Raw genomic sequence first — 19,020 nt, 5'->3', positions numbered from 1 at the left:
AACTGTGTGTCCTCTCTGACTGATCCTATGTAACTGCTCTCTCTCCTCCTTCACCTCTAACCCTAACCCTGGCCCCACTTTCTGACTTTGTCCGTTCTATACAAAAGTAATGGTATGAACTTAAAGCTTTGTTTCCCACAGGGCTACAGTGTAAATAGTGCTGCTAGTGGATTGTATAACATTATTTGTTTACTAAAGTTTTCCTCTAGACATGTTTTAAGATGTAGGCCTATATTAAATCACTCTACTTTGAATCTATGTCTGATATGGTTTTTCCACATAGCCTAAATAAATAAATCCATTGTTAAAAACCTTAAAATCACATCTACACCTTCTACCTAATTAAACATAATTTTAATTTCATAATCTAATAATTTCATTTCACAAGTGTGTACACAAGACGTCTGCTTCTTCACTGTGAAGTCCATCTCAGTGTAGGCTATGTGCTCTGGACACTTCACGTTTCCACATCACAGTTATGTACGCTGAATACTGGACAAATCTGGCTTCCAAACTATTTGTGATATCACAAATCTTACACACACTATAGGCCCACCCTTCAATTTTTGGTTTTCAATGAGCACAGAGAAACTTTCCACTTTCAGCAGATTAATGTGAAAATATTTTTAGTTGTGGAGACTTTACAGATATTTATATAACGTTACTTCATGTAAAGCAGTCACCTAAGAAAAGCTACCTGTGTAACATGCAGTCTGGACAGGAATCAAACCCAAGCTCATTTCTCACCTGTCTTTTTCTTTTTGAAAAATAAATGAAGGTCAACCTGTTTTCCTTTTCTTTTTGACGCTATGACGCTATTAGCATGCCCGTGTTCCGTCTCCCCGCTACACCCCCCCCCCCCTTTTCCCCCGCACATACCCAGAGAGAGGGAGGCGGGGTAACGGCGCAGCATCAGTACATTGAACAGGCTATATATATATGATATATATATGATATATATATATATATATATATATTATTTTTATTTTTTTCCTTGTTGATTTTAATCGTCTCTTTTTCTTTTCACTTTTAAACCTTTTTGTAACCGTAGTCTAGCTTTTAATAAACTTGATCTCTTTTATTTAATTTAACTTTTAATTTGTCTATTTTAACCCAATGTAACTTTTAATAAAGGTACACTAGGTATCTTCTCGTTTTATTTTTATTTTTTTTTTAGATTTTTATTACAAATCCTAAATCTTGTATTTATTTATTTAATCATATTTTTTATCATTCTTATTTTCTCTTGGCTGCATTGCTCTCAAATTGTTCTATTGTTACTATTCTTGCTCTTCACTTGTTCTGTCTTATTATCAGCTTGTCAATCAACTATGAATCACTGTGAAATACATTAACCTGTATGAAAGCTGCTATATAAATAAAGTTTAAGTTTGTAAACCATGAAACCCTTTTTAAGTCTTTTTTATCAATCATCCTCTAGCCTGGATGAAATAAAGTTGCACCAGTCAGACCAGTAAGTGTCACATGGATAACTACAGTCACATTTACTGAATACGGTCTTAATACTGACTCAAAGAGCTCTCTGTTGAGCAGTGCAGGCAGGTCGTAGTCCACAGGCAGCTCGTAGCTGTGCCACAGGATGGCTGCCACACAGTGGAGGTGTGAGGGTGAAGGCATGAGGAGGCCGTACTCCCTGGATGAAGCGGAGGCGGAGATGCCGCCGCTGGCAGTGTATCCCATAGGACCGCTCATCTTGTGGGCTGCTACCCTTGAAGAGTCGTGAACCCATTGGAGGAGAGCCTGGATCCTGGAGGGTTACAAATTCACATCACACACTCTCATAAACAAGTCTGGACGAGGCTTGGAAATAAAAACACTCAGTCATCTTCCTCACAGTCTTTCAGTGTAGAATTTATATGCAACAAACACGAGCATGTGACCGTAAAAGATGACAAGGAGAGTGTGAGGACATTTTTTACTATCTACTTATGAGTCTGTCTGGAATATCACCTTGACACAAGATGGTTTCTCACTGGCTGTTATTTTTACAGAGGGAGGTGTGAGGAAAAAATAGGATGCTTCACGTACCTGTCTTTGGTTCCAGAGTCCTGTGTGGTGCCCAGCTGGTACAGAATGTCTATGGTGGAGTCTGAGGAGAGGCCATTTAATCTCCCAAACAGCAGAGGACTGTTCAAATCTACAGACAGGAACACAGCAGGTCACCTCATTCTCTCTGAACTACCAACACATGGTACATTTTCCTGCTAGCAGACCAATGACATTTGGCTCTATTGGCAGATGCTTTTGGTACAGAACTAATGCCTGGCGGTTTGTTTGGTGGGGACTGACACTTGAGTGCTATCACATGTGAAAATAACCAAATCCAAAGCCTGGCCAAGCGTGAAATCTTAGGCCACAAAATTGCCCAAACTCTTGTTCTAATCTGCATCCATGTGTGTCATGTCATACACAATGTCTATTGGGTACAGGAAAAGAGACAGCCAAGGCAAGCATTAGCCTGGCCAGCTAACAGTCAAAAGCTAATACAATAAAGAAAAAATACATAGATTTTGGTGAGGTTTGGTACTCTGATGTGCACCAGTCAGGTTCACCCAGGTTAGTATGGGTTCTCAGTTTTAGGCCCAATATTCAGGTGTCAAAACTTCTTCCATTAACACTCCTTCACTTCATTACTTGCTCACACTTTAATGCTGTGCCCTGTTATTTGTTAGCACAGGATGATTACTGGAAACATTATATTCCATGTTTCATATTTTTGCAACTTCAGCTGACCTGAATTCATTCATTTAAAGAGTGGTAATTACCACTCTTTAAAGTACCAAACTACTTCCCAGGATATGATTAGAAAATGACAGTGGTTATTGGTGTTATTGGCTTCTTCTGCACATTGCCCTTTTGTCATTTATTGTTCTCTTTTCCTAAAAGCTTCTGCATCTATTATGTACAGTTATTGTATTATGTATTTTCATTTTCTCTTATGTGCAATACATTAAAAGAGTGTGGGGCCTTTAGGCATTAAAACTTCCTTGTCTAAGTCTTTGAAAGTGTAATTTAAGGAGCTCTTCAGGTCATAAATCTGGAAAGTTGAAGATATAAGGATGTGTGGATTTCCTGTCTTTGTTTAACGCTGAGTTATTATAGTAAACAAAAACTAAAACTAAGCCAAAACTACTGACCAAACACACACCAAACTGAAAAACTAAATAAACTATAATAACCGTGGTGTGTACTCACTGGCGGGGTCGGTGCCAGAGGCGGCACAGTTCCTCAGCAGGATGTCGATGAGTTTGAGTCCGATGCGAGTGGACTGCAGGCCGATCTTCACCAGCACGGCCTCGATGTTGGGTGAGTGCATGCCGCAGTACGGTGACATGAGCAGAGCGGCGCACGTCTGCAGCAGGTTGGCTGTCGGAGCCGCTGCGCTGGCCATCATGGCCTCCAGGTCACTGACGTGGGTCAGGCAATGATGGAGGAGACGCAGCCACCCGATGCTGAATGGGAAGAAGGAAAAAAAGGTTACGACAAACACAAACGTCTAATAGAAACAGACGCGCTCTCGATCCAAGGATCCAGTTTTTGGTACCTGGTTTTTGAGACTTGGTCCTCAGAGGGCAGGAAGGGGTTGTTGACCGTAGCGGAGGAGGTGTTACCGAATGCTGTGAGCCCCAGGAGTTTGATCTGGGACAGGCCGAGGGTGCTGGCGTCACGTGGCCGGTGCAGCCTCAGGCAAACGGCTGACGCCACCTCCGCCTTTACCAGCTGGATCTTTATGTAGGTCAGTCCGCTAGTGATGACCGGCGTTGAGAGGGGCAGCATGTTGACCCCGTCTGCGCTGATCTCCACCGACACAGAGGACGGGCAGGCTGGTGGAAGGATAAGAGGAAACCACAGCTGAGTTTTCATCTAAGTGATCCAAGTAAAATACACTTTCCAAAAAAAAACATGTGGTGCTACTGACTGGCTAGGGAAGCGAGGTGCGGCTGGATGTGGAGCTCCTTCAGCAGCACGGCGGCAGGAAGGTGGATGGTGAGGTCACACCAGGCCTCCTCTGGCAGGAAGATGTAGGACCAGGCTGCTGAACGGGCTCGGCGGTGGGGTGGCGTGGCTTGGAGGAGAACCTCTGCTGGCTGCGCTGTGGGGCTGCTGGATGTGATGGTGCCTGTGAAGAGTAAGAGCAATACACATCATTTAGAATCCAAAAAAAATATGGATTAATATTGTCTATTAGCAAGTAACAGATTCTAAATAACTAAAAAAATACCTAAAGGAGCAAAGTTGTGGAGTCCCTCTGCGTTGTCTGGCTCTGATGTCATCACTCTGGCTTTGAGGTTGCCGTCTGCTGTCTTTCCAGGACCTGAATCTAAGAACTTCATGATGGTGGACACCATGCTGCGTGCTGTGTTCACTATCGCCCGAGTGCTGGTCACCATGTTGTTACATATCAACTGTACTCCACCTGATTAAAGACAAGGAAGAATGTATCACTTAGACTGAAGGTTGGGGAAAAGAAGCAACAATTCAAACATTGTGTGTACACTCACCCATGTCATGGAAGGCCTTGAGAGCCTCGCTGGTGTCCAACACTCGCAGGATGAACCAGAGAAGAGGCTCTGACAGCTGACAGGTGGAAAGAGACCCCTACGAAATGTAAAAAACACATCTTTACAATCTGTTCCAGGAGGTATTTCAGGTCGTATTAAAATTACTGCAGCATCAGCGGTACTCACCTGTCGGCCCATGTATCCACAGGCCATGTATGTGAGGATGGGCTGTAACATGACCTGGACAGATGTGGCCCTCTTACTGAGGGTGGTGAGGATGGTGAAGAGGCCGTCGCCCACTGAGATGGCGTCCAGACCTCCGTGGAAGTTCTCATGTTTGGTAAGGTGGAGACCGCTGGCTCCTGAGGAACAGAGAGAGGTACGATGGAGCCCAAATTATGATCCACCTTTTAAAGTTTCTCTTGTTCTGTGAGCATGTTAGCTGCCTATTTTCATTTTCATCTGGAGTTGTGAGTTGTGTTTGTGCTCTTTTTTTGGTCTCTACCAACTCATAAGAAAAATATGTGTGTCTTTAACTTCTAAATGCTTCACTGTGTTCACCAGCTAACCCCTAAATTTGTCTGTGTCTATCTGGTAATGAGCAGGTAGTGTACAGATGGTTTTGAGAACTTAAAAACAGCTGGATGAGTTGATGAGAACATGAGAGTGAAGCAGAAATGTTAAGTTGGAGGCGGAAAATCTTAGCAGTACCGTCTCCCTCTGTGTGTGTCTTACCTATAATCATGGCCATGGCACTGCTGTTACACTGGCCCAATGCCGACAAGATCTGACTCATTATCTGCTGATTGGCTAGCACCAGGTCAGCCACCCCAGCAGGAGGACCCTGACTGGACGTGGATCCTCCGGCGACGCTCTCCTTGCTGCCGCACACTTTCTCCTCATCAGACACGCTGCTGTCAGCCGCTCCGCTGCCGGCCGGCGGCAGTCGTCCGCTGTACTCTCTGTCTCCAGACAGAGGCAGCTGCACCAGAACGTTCACCAGCTTGAGGAGGTCGAACATGAGCTGGTCCCTCGTGGTCTCTCCGCAGACGGCCTTAGCGTCTCCTGGTCGGATGATGTTGGCGAACAGACCTCCGAAACAAGCCCGGGCCCCCACCGAGCTGTCCGAACCGCTCCTTGAGACCAGTTTGTCAGAGCAGGTGATGTAGTGGTGGACCAAGAAGGTGATGGACTCTATGACGGAGGAGATGGTGGCCACTGACACCACCTCAAAGTTCTGCTCCAGAGTGAACTCCAGCAGCTTCACCTGGGCATCCAGAGGCCCCTGCCCCGACTGGAATGGACCCCTAAAGGATCAGACCCAACCGTTAGCTCCACTCAAAATACATCTACTTAAGGCCCATTTATGCTCAACGTACGTTCGAAAATGTATCCATCCTTTTCAAACGATGTTACCGTCACTGCTCACATACTTCTGTGCGTCCTTTACGTTGGCATGGATGTTAACCAATACATCCACCAGGGGGCAGCGCATAGTCAAACATTTATGACAACAACAAACTCAAAAACAAACATGGCGACTGTGGAGGAGATATTGATAATGTTCCTCTTGCATAAAAGACAAAAACGATTTAAAGTTTCTAACCAACTCGCACAACCTTTCCTCAAAAAGTTCCTCCATTGTTATTTCTTCTTCATGTCTCACTAGAGCTATGTATTGGGTAGTGACAGCAACACTGCCCCCCCATGGTTTCCGGTGGTACTGCTCCGTTTGGTCCATATCCGTAAGCTTTATGGAAACGTGCAGAAATATGGACGAAATGAATGCAGAGCACGGACAGAAGGCTCCGTCTGTATCCGTATCCGTATTTAACGTTGAGCAGAAATGGGCCTTAATATGCAAACACTGATTTCTTATACATTTCAACATCAGCTTACCTCTCAGTAGATAAGATGTGCATGAGTTTGAGCAGGAACTCGCTGAACATCTGTGGACAGGTGGAGGACAGGTGGACCTGCAGCCGGCTCAGGAACTCGTGCATGGCCTGGGTGGCGGTGGGTCCCACCTGAGAGCTGTGCTGGCTGGTTCCGTTGGTGCTGGTGCCGGACAGGAAACGCACCAGGACGTGGACCAGGGTGGGGTCAGACACCATCTGCTGCGCTGTGCTTTCCTGAGAGCTCATCCCACTGCTGGAGCCTGGAAGATAATACACAAGTTTTTAGAGAAAATGACAACTATCAGCTGTGAAGCATTCAGATCCTTCAACTTTCACCTTCCATATGCTGATGTGTTGTTTTTAGATTGAATTCTTATCCTTTATGAAGCTGCTGGTTTCCACTACACAATGAAAAGACCTAAAACTTGTCTAGAATAGATGACTGATCACACATGTTACCGTATATTATTGTCCAGTGGTAATGTATTTTTGAGCAGGGGAGCATTTTAATCATCAACTCACTTAAATGGTGCATTCAAAGGATGCTCTGACATCCCAGTTTTAAGAGTTGAATATATAGAAAAACACCACATTCATGAACTGTGTGGTAGGAAAATCTTTTAACAAAAAATCAGAAAACATGAACATGCCTATAAAGAATGATGTTGTGCTGGGACTGCATTCATGAGAAGGAAGTGACTGGCCAAGTTAGGAAAAACTCTGGAGCTATCAGCCTTAACTTTACAACTCCTACAATATTTGGGTTTATGCATCATTTGAAAAACAGCTAAAACCAGATCCTGAATCAGTCCAGAGACTAGCTCATAGTCAGCATTAAAGAAAAAGACAACACTAACTAAACTTTTAAAGTATAAAGTTCTGTGCAAAAGTCTTAGGCCACCATTAGATTAGTTGTTTTAGCAATACTATAATGACTATATATAATTATTACTCAGTCTCTTTATTAGAATACAACCAGAACATACAGGAAATGTGTATGCAGTATTAAAAACAGCAGAAGAGAAGAAGAAAAAAAGAAAACTTCTATAGGCTGAAGTGGTTATAATATGACACCAAAATCCACTAAAATAGCACATAACTGTACTTCAGTTCATGTAAAATGAATACTGTGTTCACCTGTTAGCAGCTGTATTAATATATTCTAATTGTTTTCTTTCCTCTAATATAACTGAAGCTCTGCAGTGTCAGATTGTTCTTCTCTCAGCTTAAGCATCATGTGGCCATATGAAGTAGTCTGAGTGGTGTGTGCTAATTATGCTCATAATCTAATCTCATGAACAGGTGAGGTCAGTTATGAGAGTTTGTAGTATTAACAAACTTCACAGACAAAGTAAGAAAGATTGAGTGATAGCATAGGAAAATATTCTAGCATGAGGCTTGATGACTTTAGTTTAATTACTTTTTGGGTTTTTTTTGGAGACATGGACTTTTGAATAGTGTTGAATACACACTGAGTACTGACCACAAGCTGGCATGTTGGTCATCAGAGTGAGAGAGTGCAGCACCAGACACCACGTCCTCAGAGAGGTGTTGGGGTACCACGCCAGCACTGTGAGGAAACTGCTGATGGATGCTGGACACACACGCACACACACACATACACATATATACAGAAGAGATACAATTAGGAAAATCAACTTAGCCTTGTACAGCTCTAAATCACATGTGGTAAAGAAGCAGAGAGTGTGGTGGAGTCCTGACCATGGTTCAGTGGGATGGTGGGCACTCTGCTGGCGTTGAACAGGAAGATGTCTGATCCGCTCTCTTCACTGTTGCTAGTGCACGTGTTGAGACTGAGTGTTAACCACAGCTGCAGCAAGGACTCAAGCTGAGGAGACAAACAAAAAAAATCACTTTACTTTGCTTTATGTTATTCAGCATTAAAACTCTGGTATGAAACTAATTAGGATGCAGACTTTGGAAGCAAGTAACATTAATGTACAGCATGTGTTCGATCTCTGCAGGTGACTCTTTAGCGTTATAATCAAAAATGCTGCAACAGTTGAAATTATAAAAGTGGAAAATCAAAGAATGAGAGGATTTAATAAAAGTGAGTATTCAGTGATTTCATGCTGCAGAGGTTTATGAATTTTCTTTTCTTTTTTCTTCTCTAGACCTGGCGTGCTACATTGTAATTGTGATCACAGCGTGTTCTGACCTGTACGTGGTGGACCTGCAGCATGGAGAAGAGCTTGTTGAAGCAGGCGCTCAGCATGGGGATGGACGAAGGCTGAATCATGAGGCTGCTGCCTGGAGGAGAGCCTCCTCCATGGAGAGCCCTCAGCAGGGAGTCATCTGTCCCGTTAGTGGCCTGGCTCACTGGAAGCACACATTCACATATAGATTCCATCACTTACTAACAACAAATTGTTTATTTAAAGGGCATTTCGAGTTTTTCTCAACAACATGACAGGTACATGTACATTTTCCCCTTTTAACAGCTGCACATAGTCTTTACACGTGTAAAATAACTGTAAAAGTATATCAACTTATAATAAAGTACAATGGAAACATTTATATATAATAAGATGAGATGGTAATAGATAAATAATTAGGAAATGATAACAGTAATATTAGGGAAAAAAAATGGAGGGAAAAGAAAGATGAAAAGAAAAATAACAATAAGTAGATAATTTAATAATGATATAATAGGGGAATTGAAAAAATTAAATAAAATAAAAATAATAATGAAAAAAAGAAATAAAAATCCACTCCAGATAGTTACTCTAAAAAGATATGATGACTGTGTCCAGTACCAGTCCAATTATTAAAGGGCATTTCTGACTGTCTCTTATATCATATGGTTACCTGTGGATGAGCTGGATGTGAGGGCCTGTAGAATGGAGTCAGCTTGTAGAGTTGCCATCATTTTGAGCATCAGTTCAGCCTGCTGCTCCAGGCCCACCTCTAACCGTGCGTCCAGTGCTGTCAAACATAGCAGCAGAACATCAAAGGTTTAGATTTAAAAGAGTTAATTTAGAGAAGTCAAGACTGGAGAGAAACTGATATGATTTACTTACCCTGTGACACAGACACCGACAGACCCTGTGAGCCCGGCTTTTCAGCAGCGACTGGAGGTTTGGACACTGGGATACCAACCCCTCCAATGTAAGGGTTGTACCCGTATGTTCCATAGTCAGCGCCCCAGTAGTCATACCAGGTGCTGCTTATAGGCTGAGGACAGACATGAGAATGAAGGGATGAGACACATGAGGACAAAGTCAAACATGTCTCTCAACTTAAGCTACATTTCATCTTTACATCAATTCAAAACTGGTAGGAAGAAAGCAGAGAAATGGCTTTACCTTTCCATTGTCCTCACACAGTACATTGTTAACTTTTACTTTCTGTGACAAGTGGTTCAGCCTTACACAGTAACATCAATGTGTTCTCTGTTGTTAATACTTCACAACTGAGTGCTTGAACAATATGGAAATACATATGAAGGAGCAGTGGTGCTTTTCACAGTTCAAGTCAATGACTGTGTTTAAAAAAGTGTAGTTATATAGTCAAAACAAAAATAATACTTTAATTTCACAGGGGAAAAAGTTCAGAAATGATACTTTTAATCCAAATTTGTCCATTGATTCTGGGACTGAAAATGTATTACAATGGAAATGTCATAATATTTTACCTATTTAGTGTGTTTCACCTAATAATATTAACTTCCAACAATAACTTTTCTATGAATGTGAAAAATATGAATTCCTGAAAGATATAAAAATCAGAATGAGAAGTATCTGATCTTACCATTTTCTCATAAAATTAGGACTTAATTCTTGAATTGCTCCTTTTTTCCTTTAAATATGACATATGATGTATTGTAATAATCTGCCTTCCACTTTTAATAAATTAAAATGTAGTTTTTTTCTATTATACTGATTTTAATCTTACAAGCTGATTTGTTTCTAATACTTCAGTGTAGGTGGAGCTACTTGACTGTTTATTATGCGTAATTAAGTGAAGCATCATTAAACTGCAGAGTCATTACATCAATACAAAGTCATCACAGAAAGAGTGAAAGAAGAATGGGATGCGATAGTCAACGTACCTTAAACACTTTGGCAGCGAGTGGATCTTTTTCCAAATCAATATCTAAAGGATCAATATCAACATCCATCAGGTCTTGTAGCAAGTCAAAGTCTATGTCTTTATCTTTTTCCAAAGATGACAGAGGTGGAGCACCTTTGGATAATGAAAACAGCTTTAATATTGCCAAGCAAGCACACTATGAAAACATACAAGCAACAAAAGTCTTTCTTTAGCAGGTTACTGGGCAATTTTAACGCCGATCAAGCTGTTAGCTCCTATTCTCCTACAGTGGAGGGAGAGTCCAGACATAAGACACAGTGATGATGACCAAATTCACTGTTTCTCTTTATATTATTACACATAGGTTTCTCCAGTTGAATAGTAACTTTCCACCAAGCATCAAAATGACACTTTTATTTCATATTACTGGTCTGAATCCATGTCTGAACTCCCACTCCAGCAGACACAGCTAGTACAATAATAATATACATACAACCAGTTTGTGGAGAAAACAGTAAACATGCATCTATGAAAAAAAAAACAGGAGAAGATTTTACCAGACAAATACTAAAAATTGTGATAACAGTGTGGGTTGATAACAACATCTGTGTGGTGTTGTGTGGGGAGGTGAGGAGGAGGAGGGAGGAGTAGGGTGGAGAATGGACGGGGCTACCCACGCACTTTGGAATACTGATGAGGTCCCCGTAGTACCTGCGATGATATCAGGCACCAGGGCCTCGTCAATGCTCTCTACCAGGGGGATAGGGGCCGGCTGGGGCAGGGAGTCGTCTGAGTCCGCCCCGGCCCCCGAAGAGGACAGCGCCCCTGCCTCCTCGCCCACCGCCACATCATCCATGCCGTCCAGAGAGGACGGAGACAGCAGTTCACCTGGAGACAGAAAGTTCACGCTGATTATGGATTATCAGGTCTACGCTGGGTTTTTAAAAAAAATAGATATACATGGAAAACACTAAACAATGTAAAAATATACATACATATAACACAGTGTCGTCTGCATACAGCATGAGCTTGCATAATAACAGCCAGCATTTATTCTTTTGTTGGCAGCAGTGTACTGTATGGTACTCCAGCTGCACTGCTGCCGACAAAAAAAGACTCGCAGAGAGTAGTAAAGGCGGCTGAGAGGATTGTCGACTCTTCTCTCCCAAAATTTGAGCGACATCCACTCAAGCCGTCTCTTTAAAAACCGGGCAGCGAACATCCTGCAGGACCCTTCACACCCTGGAAACCCCCTGTTATATTTAAGACCATATTTTAACTTGTATGGATATGGGTATGAATGTGTATGTGGTCATGGTATGGGTGAGATGTGCTTGGCTCGTGCGTGTGTGTATTAGTGTTGTGTGTATATATCTTATTTTATTTTTTTATGCTGCATTGGACTGCTCAAACACAGTTTCATTGTATACTTGCAATGACAATAAAGAGCAATCTATCTAAGAGGGGTACCCCACATGTTATTAAGTTAGAGCTAGAAGGAACTATTTCCTGTATCAATTAATTCATCTCTAATTAATAGATTCTTATTTTTCTATTGTGTCAGAAAATATTGAAAAGGTGACGTCTTCAAATTGCTGTTGTTTTCGCATGTGTGTGTATCTACTTATGTGTGTCTGTGCCAGTATGTGTGTGTTTAGGGGTTTAGAGGTATGTATAAAGTGTGTGTATCTACTTCTGTGTGTCTGTGCCACTGTGTGTGTTTAGGGGTTTAGAGGTATGTATAAAGTGTGTGTGTGTATATACTTGGGTGGGTGAAGATCGTTTATTACCTGTGATGACAACTGAATGTGATTGTAAATAAGTTTGTAGTAGTTGGGCAATTTAAGCAGACTCAATATATGTCATTTAGTTTCTAGAAGGAATTATAACTATGTTGAAAGGTTATATTTATTGTTCCCAGGCCCATACTCACTTCAATTAAAAAATATATTAAAAAAAAAAGTAAAAGTAAAAAAGATGTCTTCAAATAGTTGATTGACTGTACAGCAGCTGGGACCATCTAATAACTTTGCCCCTTTTTCTTGAATAACTGCTTATAAATCACTAAATATCTGGTTACATTTCTGTCAGTCAACCAATAATCAACTAATCATTTTAAATAAAAACTGAGAATTTTAAAAGAAACTGAGAATTCCACTTCAAGTACTGACAATACTATACATCATGAATTTCAGTAACCAGATTACCCAACACACAATATGATTAGATTAGAAGCCTGACTTCATGATTTTAACTATATAGAGACAAAGGGTTTTTTTAGGGTTTATGGTTTAGCAGAGAGCAGGACAGTGTGTCAACTTAACAAAAAGTCAAATGTAACAACTATCAGTTTTGGCTGGATTATGCAGACTTATTTTAAATATGTGTAATGATCTTTCCTTTCTACATGAGGATATCAAGTCTCTCTAATCCTCTACTTCAATTACAATAAGCAGGTTTCTGCTTTACACGACGAGTTAAGAAATCAGCTTACAGGAGAAAGCAGACTGTAATCCTGTTAATTAACGCTCACATACTGTTTATATGCAGATCATTCACAGTATAATTAGTCTCTACCTAATTTCTGTACAACAAAGCATTCATGAATATCTCAGTCACAGATAATCTGCAAGATTAATCCTTAATGAAGCTTTCAGAGAGCACAGAGAATTTATTCTTCAATGTTTTTTCACTTTTGTTGTAGAATAGACATATTGTATTAAATGTAAAGAATTATTATATTATTTTTTAGAATTTTTTGAATAAATGTGGGTGAAACACATCTATCGGCTGGATACAGATGTTTTTAAAAAGTAGAAATATTTCCATTTTTTGTATATTCTGGGTTTTTTTGTAAAATTAACCCTCCTGTTGTCCTCAGGTCAAGGAAGGACAGGAGGAAGGGAGGAATGAAGGAATGAAGAAGGAAGGAAGGAAGGAAGGAAGGAAGGATGGAGGAAAAGAGGAAGGGAGGAAGGAGAGAAGGAAGGAAGGAAGGAAGGAAAGGAGTAAGGAGGGATGGAGGAAAAGAGGAAGGAAGGAAAGAAGGAAGGAAAGGAGGAAGGGAGGAAGGAAGGAAGGAAGGAAGGAAAGGAGTAAGGAGGGATGGAGGAAAAGAGGAAGGAAGGAAGGAAGGAAGGAAGGAAGGAGGAGGGAGCAAAGAAAGAGGGAGGAAAGAAGGAACAGTGAAAAGAGATGGGGTCAATTTGACCCGGGAGGACAACAGGAGGGTTAAAAAGTATTGCAGCTCTGAAATGTAAAAATGGGCTGAACAGTATGTAAGGGTTAAACTCTCTGTAAATCTCGCGTGAATCCATCTCGTTTCTATCAGTCAAACAAGATACACGAGTGTCAGTAGAATGTGTTGCTCTAAAGCCGAACTAAACCCACCTGCCAGGATGTCCTGTAGCATACAGGTGAGGGAATACTGTGCCCAGGCCCCCCCCCAGGAGATGTCCCCCCTGTTAAAGTCCGTCCCCACCAGCAGCAGCAGCAGGCGCTCCAGCTGATGCTCAGACACCACCTCACACAGGTGGATGGTGGGTCTTGTAGCATTGGCTATCCTAGCAAGGACCTGAAGGGAGGGAGAGGGGGTAGGGGGGGGTATTTAGGCTTATATAAACACATTACACAGAAATGAAAGGCATCTATATACGACTGTGAGATGAATACCTTGCAGACAAAGAGCAGCAGGTCAGCGTGGCAGGTGAAGTCCATGGAGAGGAGGAAGAGGGCTAGCTTCTGCACCACGGAGATGCAGCGCTCGTGGGACAGTGTGAAGGGCAGGGGCTCCACTTCTGGAGCTTCTTTGGCTGTTGTGGACTCCGTGTCCAACGTGGAGCGGGGCCACTCTGCAGTCCGCCGCAGACGGATCAGGTCTTTAAAGTGCTGAGAGACAAAAGGAGGAGGGAAGAGAAGTCAATAGATTTCATTAGAGGAGCTGCACAGATTTTTCTTTAAACCAGCCCCTCTTTCAATTCACATCCCACTAAAATTTCCACAAAAACAAGAGCTTTATTGATTCATGTGATAAAACACCACCAACCATCAAAATTATTTAAAAAAGCAACACAGTTTAATTAAGATAACCGATTTTTTTATGATGAGAAGTTTAACATCACTCTCATGTGTTAGTTAACACACAGACATGACAGTGGTGTTGGTCCTGTCATCTCACTCTTGGCAAGGATTGGAGATGAGTATTTAACTATTCTTTTAACATATCTAAAATGCCAGACATAGCTGTCTGTGAATTGTACTGTAAACTGTGTACCTTACTTTAAGAAGGTATGGTGAGGACTACCATGGACAGTCTGGGTAATAAAATAACTCACCAAGAAGCTGAATTAATAGTGTTTTTTTTTTCAGACTAAGCTTGAAATCAATGTGATATTAATATAAATATAAATAAAATATTAACATAAATATATATAACAGGGATATTTTTGTATCTCCACATAATATATGTAAAATCACAAAGTCATCAAATGAATGGCAAATTCCCACTGTCCCACTGTTATGCTGTGTTTGTTTTCTTAAAGCATTTTAATAAAACATTTATTTTATTTTTTATTTCAGTTTGCTTGGAATTGTTTATTTTGACAACATTCTAAAAGAAGAAGTTCTCAGCCTCAAAGAGTGAGCTATGTTTCTCATGTGACTAGGCCCCACCTCAAAATTTAAGAACTACCATAATTAAAAATAAGACTTTTTAAGACATTTTATGACCTTTAATAACCCACAGGAACCCTGTACCAAGTGATTTGATCTATAAATATAAAAATATCCCCCCCAAAAAAACTATTCAGAAGTGAAGCCTTATTTTACTTCACTTCACATCAAATCAGTGGTTTTGATCATGTGATTAAACTAAACTGGGAACTGCTTAAAAATGTCTCACTGGTCTTATTTACCCTCATGGATCCCAGTGGAAAGCACTAACTGTTTCATTTCCTATTGCTATAAAATGTAGCTAGCATGCAAATCACAAATCACTGATTCAATACATTACAAAACATACACTGGCTCTTCTCTACACTGTGAACGATGATGTGCTCACCTTGGATGTGGCTTGTTTGAGCTTGGCCTGCTCCACCAGCAGTTTGTAGGAGGAGCCTTTGTTGCTTTGGATCTTCTCCTTCTCGATCTGCTCCACCAAAGCTTTCTGTTTTGCTTTCAATAGATTTAACTGCTACAATAAAAAGGGAACGATAAACATACGCACTGCAACAAAAACACAGCATTCAACCCGACTCATGCTGCAGCTTCATGAGAGGTGCAGAGGAGTCAAACGCAGATGAGAAAACAATGAAACAGTGCCCTCTTTAGATCCCACACACATAAATTGTGCTGTGAGTGTGTGTTAAACGGTGTGCTGGTGTTGGAGTGAGACACATTTACCTGCTTGTGATGGACGAGCTGCTTGCGGATCTTGCGGGAGTAGAGTCGGTCCAGGCTGCTGCTGCCTTTAGCCGACCTGCTGGAGTTCTGAGACTGAAGGCTGTTATTGATGAAGCTCCACTGAATACCTGGAGGATAAGTACCCCCCACCACACCCGAAAAAACAGTTAAATCACACACAATAATTGCTGGGTAGTGGCACATTACTGGGAGCAGCTGAAGACGAACGCTTTTGATAAATCATGTACTGTATAAGTCTGTATCAAGTTTTCAAAAGCCTACTCAAGCCTACTCTCCTACAGCCTGAATGACATCTGAGCAGTGTATAAAATGCTGATCAATCATCAGTCAATGACTTTTTTTTTTTTTTATCGCTTTGAGTAATTTTTAGGAAATAAAATGTTCAAATTCTCTGATTCCAGATACTCAAATGTTTTTCTTAAGTATTATATGACTGTAAACTGAATATCTTGGAGTCATCACCATGGAAACAACATCTTTTTATTTTACCATTTTCTATTTTATGGACTTAACAACAAAGAAAATAATCAGCAGATGAATTGATAATGAGCTCTAACTGTAGTTTAAGTTTCATATACCTGTAAAACTTCTCTCCCGCTCTTTCCCTCCCAGGTGCTTCTTCCCTCCTGAGGCTTCATCTTCTATACTGGCTACATAGTCCAACAGTCTGGAGACCAACATCACCACCCAGCTGATCATGGGGATATCCAGAACACCTGGAAAACACACACAACCACACTGATTTATACATTTCTTTGGACCAAACTGTCTATTGCATGACTGCATGTTAATATCATCACTGTGAGCAGAGATAACAGGAAGAGTCTTTGTATATGTGTATGTGTGCTTTACCTTCAGTCCTGCGCTGGGCAGCAGCTTGTGGTTGCTGTAGTGGAGACAGCAGACTGTCCAGGAGGTTGAGAAGACCCTCTAACACGCCGCTGTTGCTAAGAGATCTTTGGCCGATGCAGGACAGGAGCATGAACACCCTGAGATGAACAGAAATGACAGAAAATACTGGAGTTACTCTCTGCATCCAACACTCATCATCATCATTTTCAACATCAAGCAATAAACTTGTATCAGGAGAGGTTAACTGAGTCACACAGTCTGTAATCCAGCTGCCAGAAGTCACACAGCTGTAATACGGTATAATAAACACTGCTGTAGTTCTTGGATTCTTTGATCTCTGAAGCAAATGGTTTGTTCAGAGAATCAACAATAATTCATTTAGTACATTTTACTTCAAAAATAAAAAAAATAATAATAAAGTTTATTATCATACCATCATTACATATCTTTGTCACAAGGGTTTGATAACTACATTTGAGTGATCACTGCAAAGATGTGTTCATGCATTTAATATTTATATGTATATAATATTTTCAGCCAACATATCAATATTAGAATTATTTTACTAACTGCTATCAGTAATACAATGAATAAACTCCTGTTAAGTTTAATAATGCAGAGCCACTAACTGGGCTAAGAGGATTCAATGAGTCATGTTGTTTTAATACGTCGAACTCAACACAGAGAGTAAAGTTGACTCTGCCAGTAACAGTCAAGGTGAGGTGATAACAAAATTCCAACTTCACAATGAAACTGTACAAATATCCCATTTCTTTCAGAATGATCAGCGTGTTTAAAGCACTGGTCAAACATGTGGTAATGTATGCAGAGTGATGGTCTCTACCTGTCCTGGGGGAAGATGAGCAGTTGTTCAGAGTTGTAGAGCTCCTGCAGTACGTTGGAGAGGAACTGACCCCACCATCGCTCTCCTCCACACAGCTGCACCAGCAGCAGGCCAGCGTGAAGACGGATCTTAGGCGTCCCACTGATGCACAGGTGTTTGAAGAGCTCCTCGCAGGCCTGAGCGTGGAAAGTACTCTGGAGCACCGAGGGCACCGAGTGACCTGGAAATAAAACGGACAGGTGACCCACCTCCCAAAACACCAAAGCATTTGTAAACCCCCGTCATGCCCAGCTGTCTAGTTCCCTGCTCACCATTGTTAGAGTGCAGCAGGCTGAGTAGTGTGTCCAGCAGGTAGCGGATGATGGTCCTCAGCTGTTCCGTGGAGGAGTTGTGGACCAGCTCCTGAGCCTCCGGAGCCCCTACTGTGGGGAGCGACTTGCGGCTGGCTCCCAGTGACACGCGCAGCCTCTGAACGGCGTGGTGAGCCAGGTTGAGTTGCAGCTGCAGCTGGATGCAGTCCTGGTAGGCTGAGAAGACGCGCTGGTCCTCCTCCACCACTTTGTCTGGTTTGCGTAAGAAGTACTGGGCGTTGTTGGCGCTGTTCAGAGGGGGCAGGTCTATGTTCTGGAGGAGGGTCTCCAACCGATGGCAGGCTAGATTATACCTAATACACAAGAAGAAGAGAAGGCGGGGTCAGTACTGATTCATCTGTACAATCTCTACATTCTAAACATTCTTGTTTTTCAATGAAAATCATCACGAACCTCCTTCTTGCAGTCCTGTATTTAAAGTGTGTTTCAAGTGTTTCAGTCCATCAGTTTAATTTAATTCCTTTTTGGCCATACATGCTAGAAACATAGTAGTAACAGTAGCCTATTTATATACAAAACATTAGTATTCATTTAACAATGACTCTCCTTTTACCTCTGTTTCACTCTCCACCAACACAGTGGAAGATAATTATCAGCTGTTTAGCTACTAAATGTTCCACTGTACTCACTAGAGCAGCAGATGTGTATGAATCAGCTCCTCCTGTTTAAAGGACCAGTCTGAAAGATTTAGGGGTATTTATTGTCAGGACTGGAATATAACATATATATATATATATAAGTGTGTTTTTAAATGTGTATAATCACCTGAAACAAAAAATAATTGTGTTTTATATTAGAATGAGCTTTTATATCTACACAGGGAACAAACCAGACACTGGCTCTGGAGAGGGTCTTTCGCATTTTGAGCGAGTTTTGTGGCCTCTGTAGGTTTTCCTACATGCAAAGGGGTTATCAGTTGATTATCAGTTGGTTATCTGGCACCTTTCAAGTGCCCAGTCACTTTGGGAAATTACTCAGCCTTTTTTTTTTCCTTTAGGAAAAAGATATTGACAGACAAACATTGATTCCAGTCTTTCCATGTTATTTATTGACAATAA

At 41.4% G+C, this 19,020-nt stretch overlaps 1 protein-coding gene across 1 annotated transcript in view; it reads right to left on the bottom strand.

The window, feature by feature from the left end:
* Nucleotides 1–19,020, bottom strand: part of birc6 (baculoviral IAP repeat containing 6) — a 124,874-nt gene that overhangs the window by 77,137 nt on the left and 28,717 nt on the right. Inside the window, 25 exon segments of the mRNA XM_053333627.1 lie at nt 1,532–1,768; nt 2,050–2,158; nt 3,217–3,473; nt 3,566–3,845; nt 3,941–4,141; nt 4,244–4,438; nt 4,524–4,620; nt 4,710–4,885; nt 5,259–5,830; nt 6,423–6,681; nt 7,905–8,015; nt 8,144–8,270; nt 8,601–8,761; nt 9,251–9,367; nt 9,463–9,616; nt 10,494–10,627; nt 11,186–11,362; nt 13,865–14,048; nt 14,147–14,362; nt 15,534–15,665; nt 15,875–16,002; nt 16,474–16,611; nt 16,748–16,884; nt 17,592–17,811; nt 17,903–18,255. Coding sequence (XP_053189602.1) covers nt 1,532–1,768; nt 2,050–2,158; nt 3,217–3,473; nt 3,566–3,845; nt 3,941–4,141; nt 4,244–4,438; nt 4,524–4,620; nt 4,710–4,885; nt 5,259–5,830; nt 6,423–6,681; nt 7,905–8,015; nt 8,144–8,270; nt 8,601–8,761; nt 9,251–9,367; nt 9,463–9,616; nt 10,494–10,627; nt 11,186–11,362; nt 13,865–14,048; nt 14,147–14,362; nt 15,534–15,665; nt 15,875–16,002; nt 16,474–16,611; nt 16,748–16,884; nt 17,592–17,811; nt 17,903–18,255 — 4,872 coding nt within the window.

This window comes from Scomber japonicus, chromosome 14 (genome assembly GCF_027409825.1).
Source record: "Scomber japonicus isolate fScoJap1 chromosome 14, fScoJap1.pri, whole genome shotgun sequence".
Classification (NCBI taxonomy): Eukaryota; Metazoa; Chordata; class Actinopteri; order Scombriformes; family Scombridae; genus Scomber; species Scomber japonicus.
This window is presented reverse-complemented; position numbering and strand designations above follow the sequence as displayed.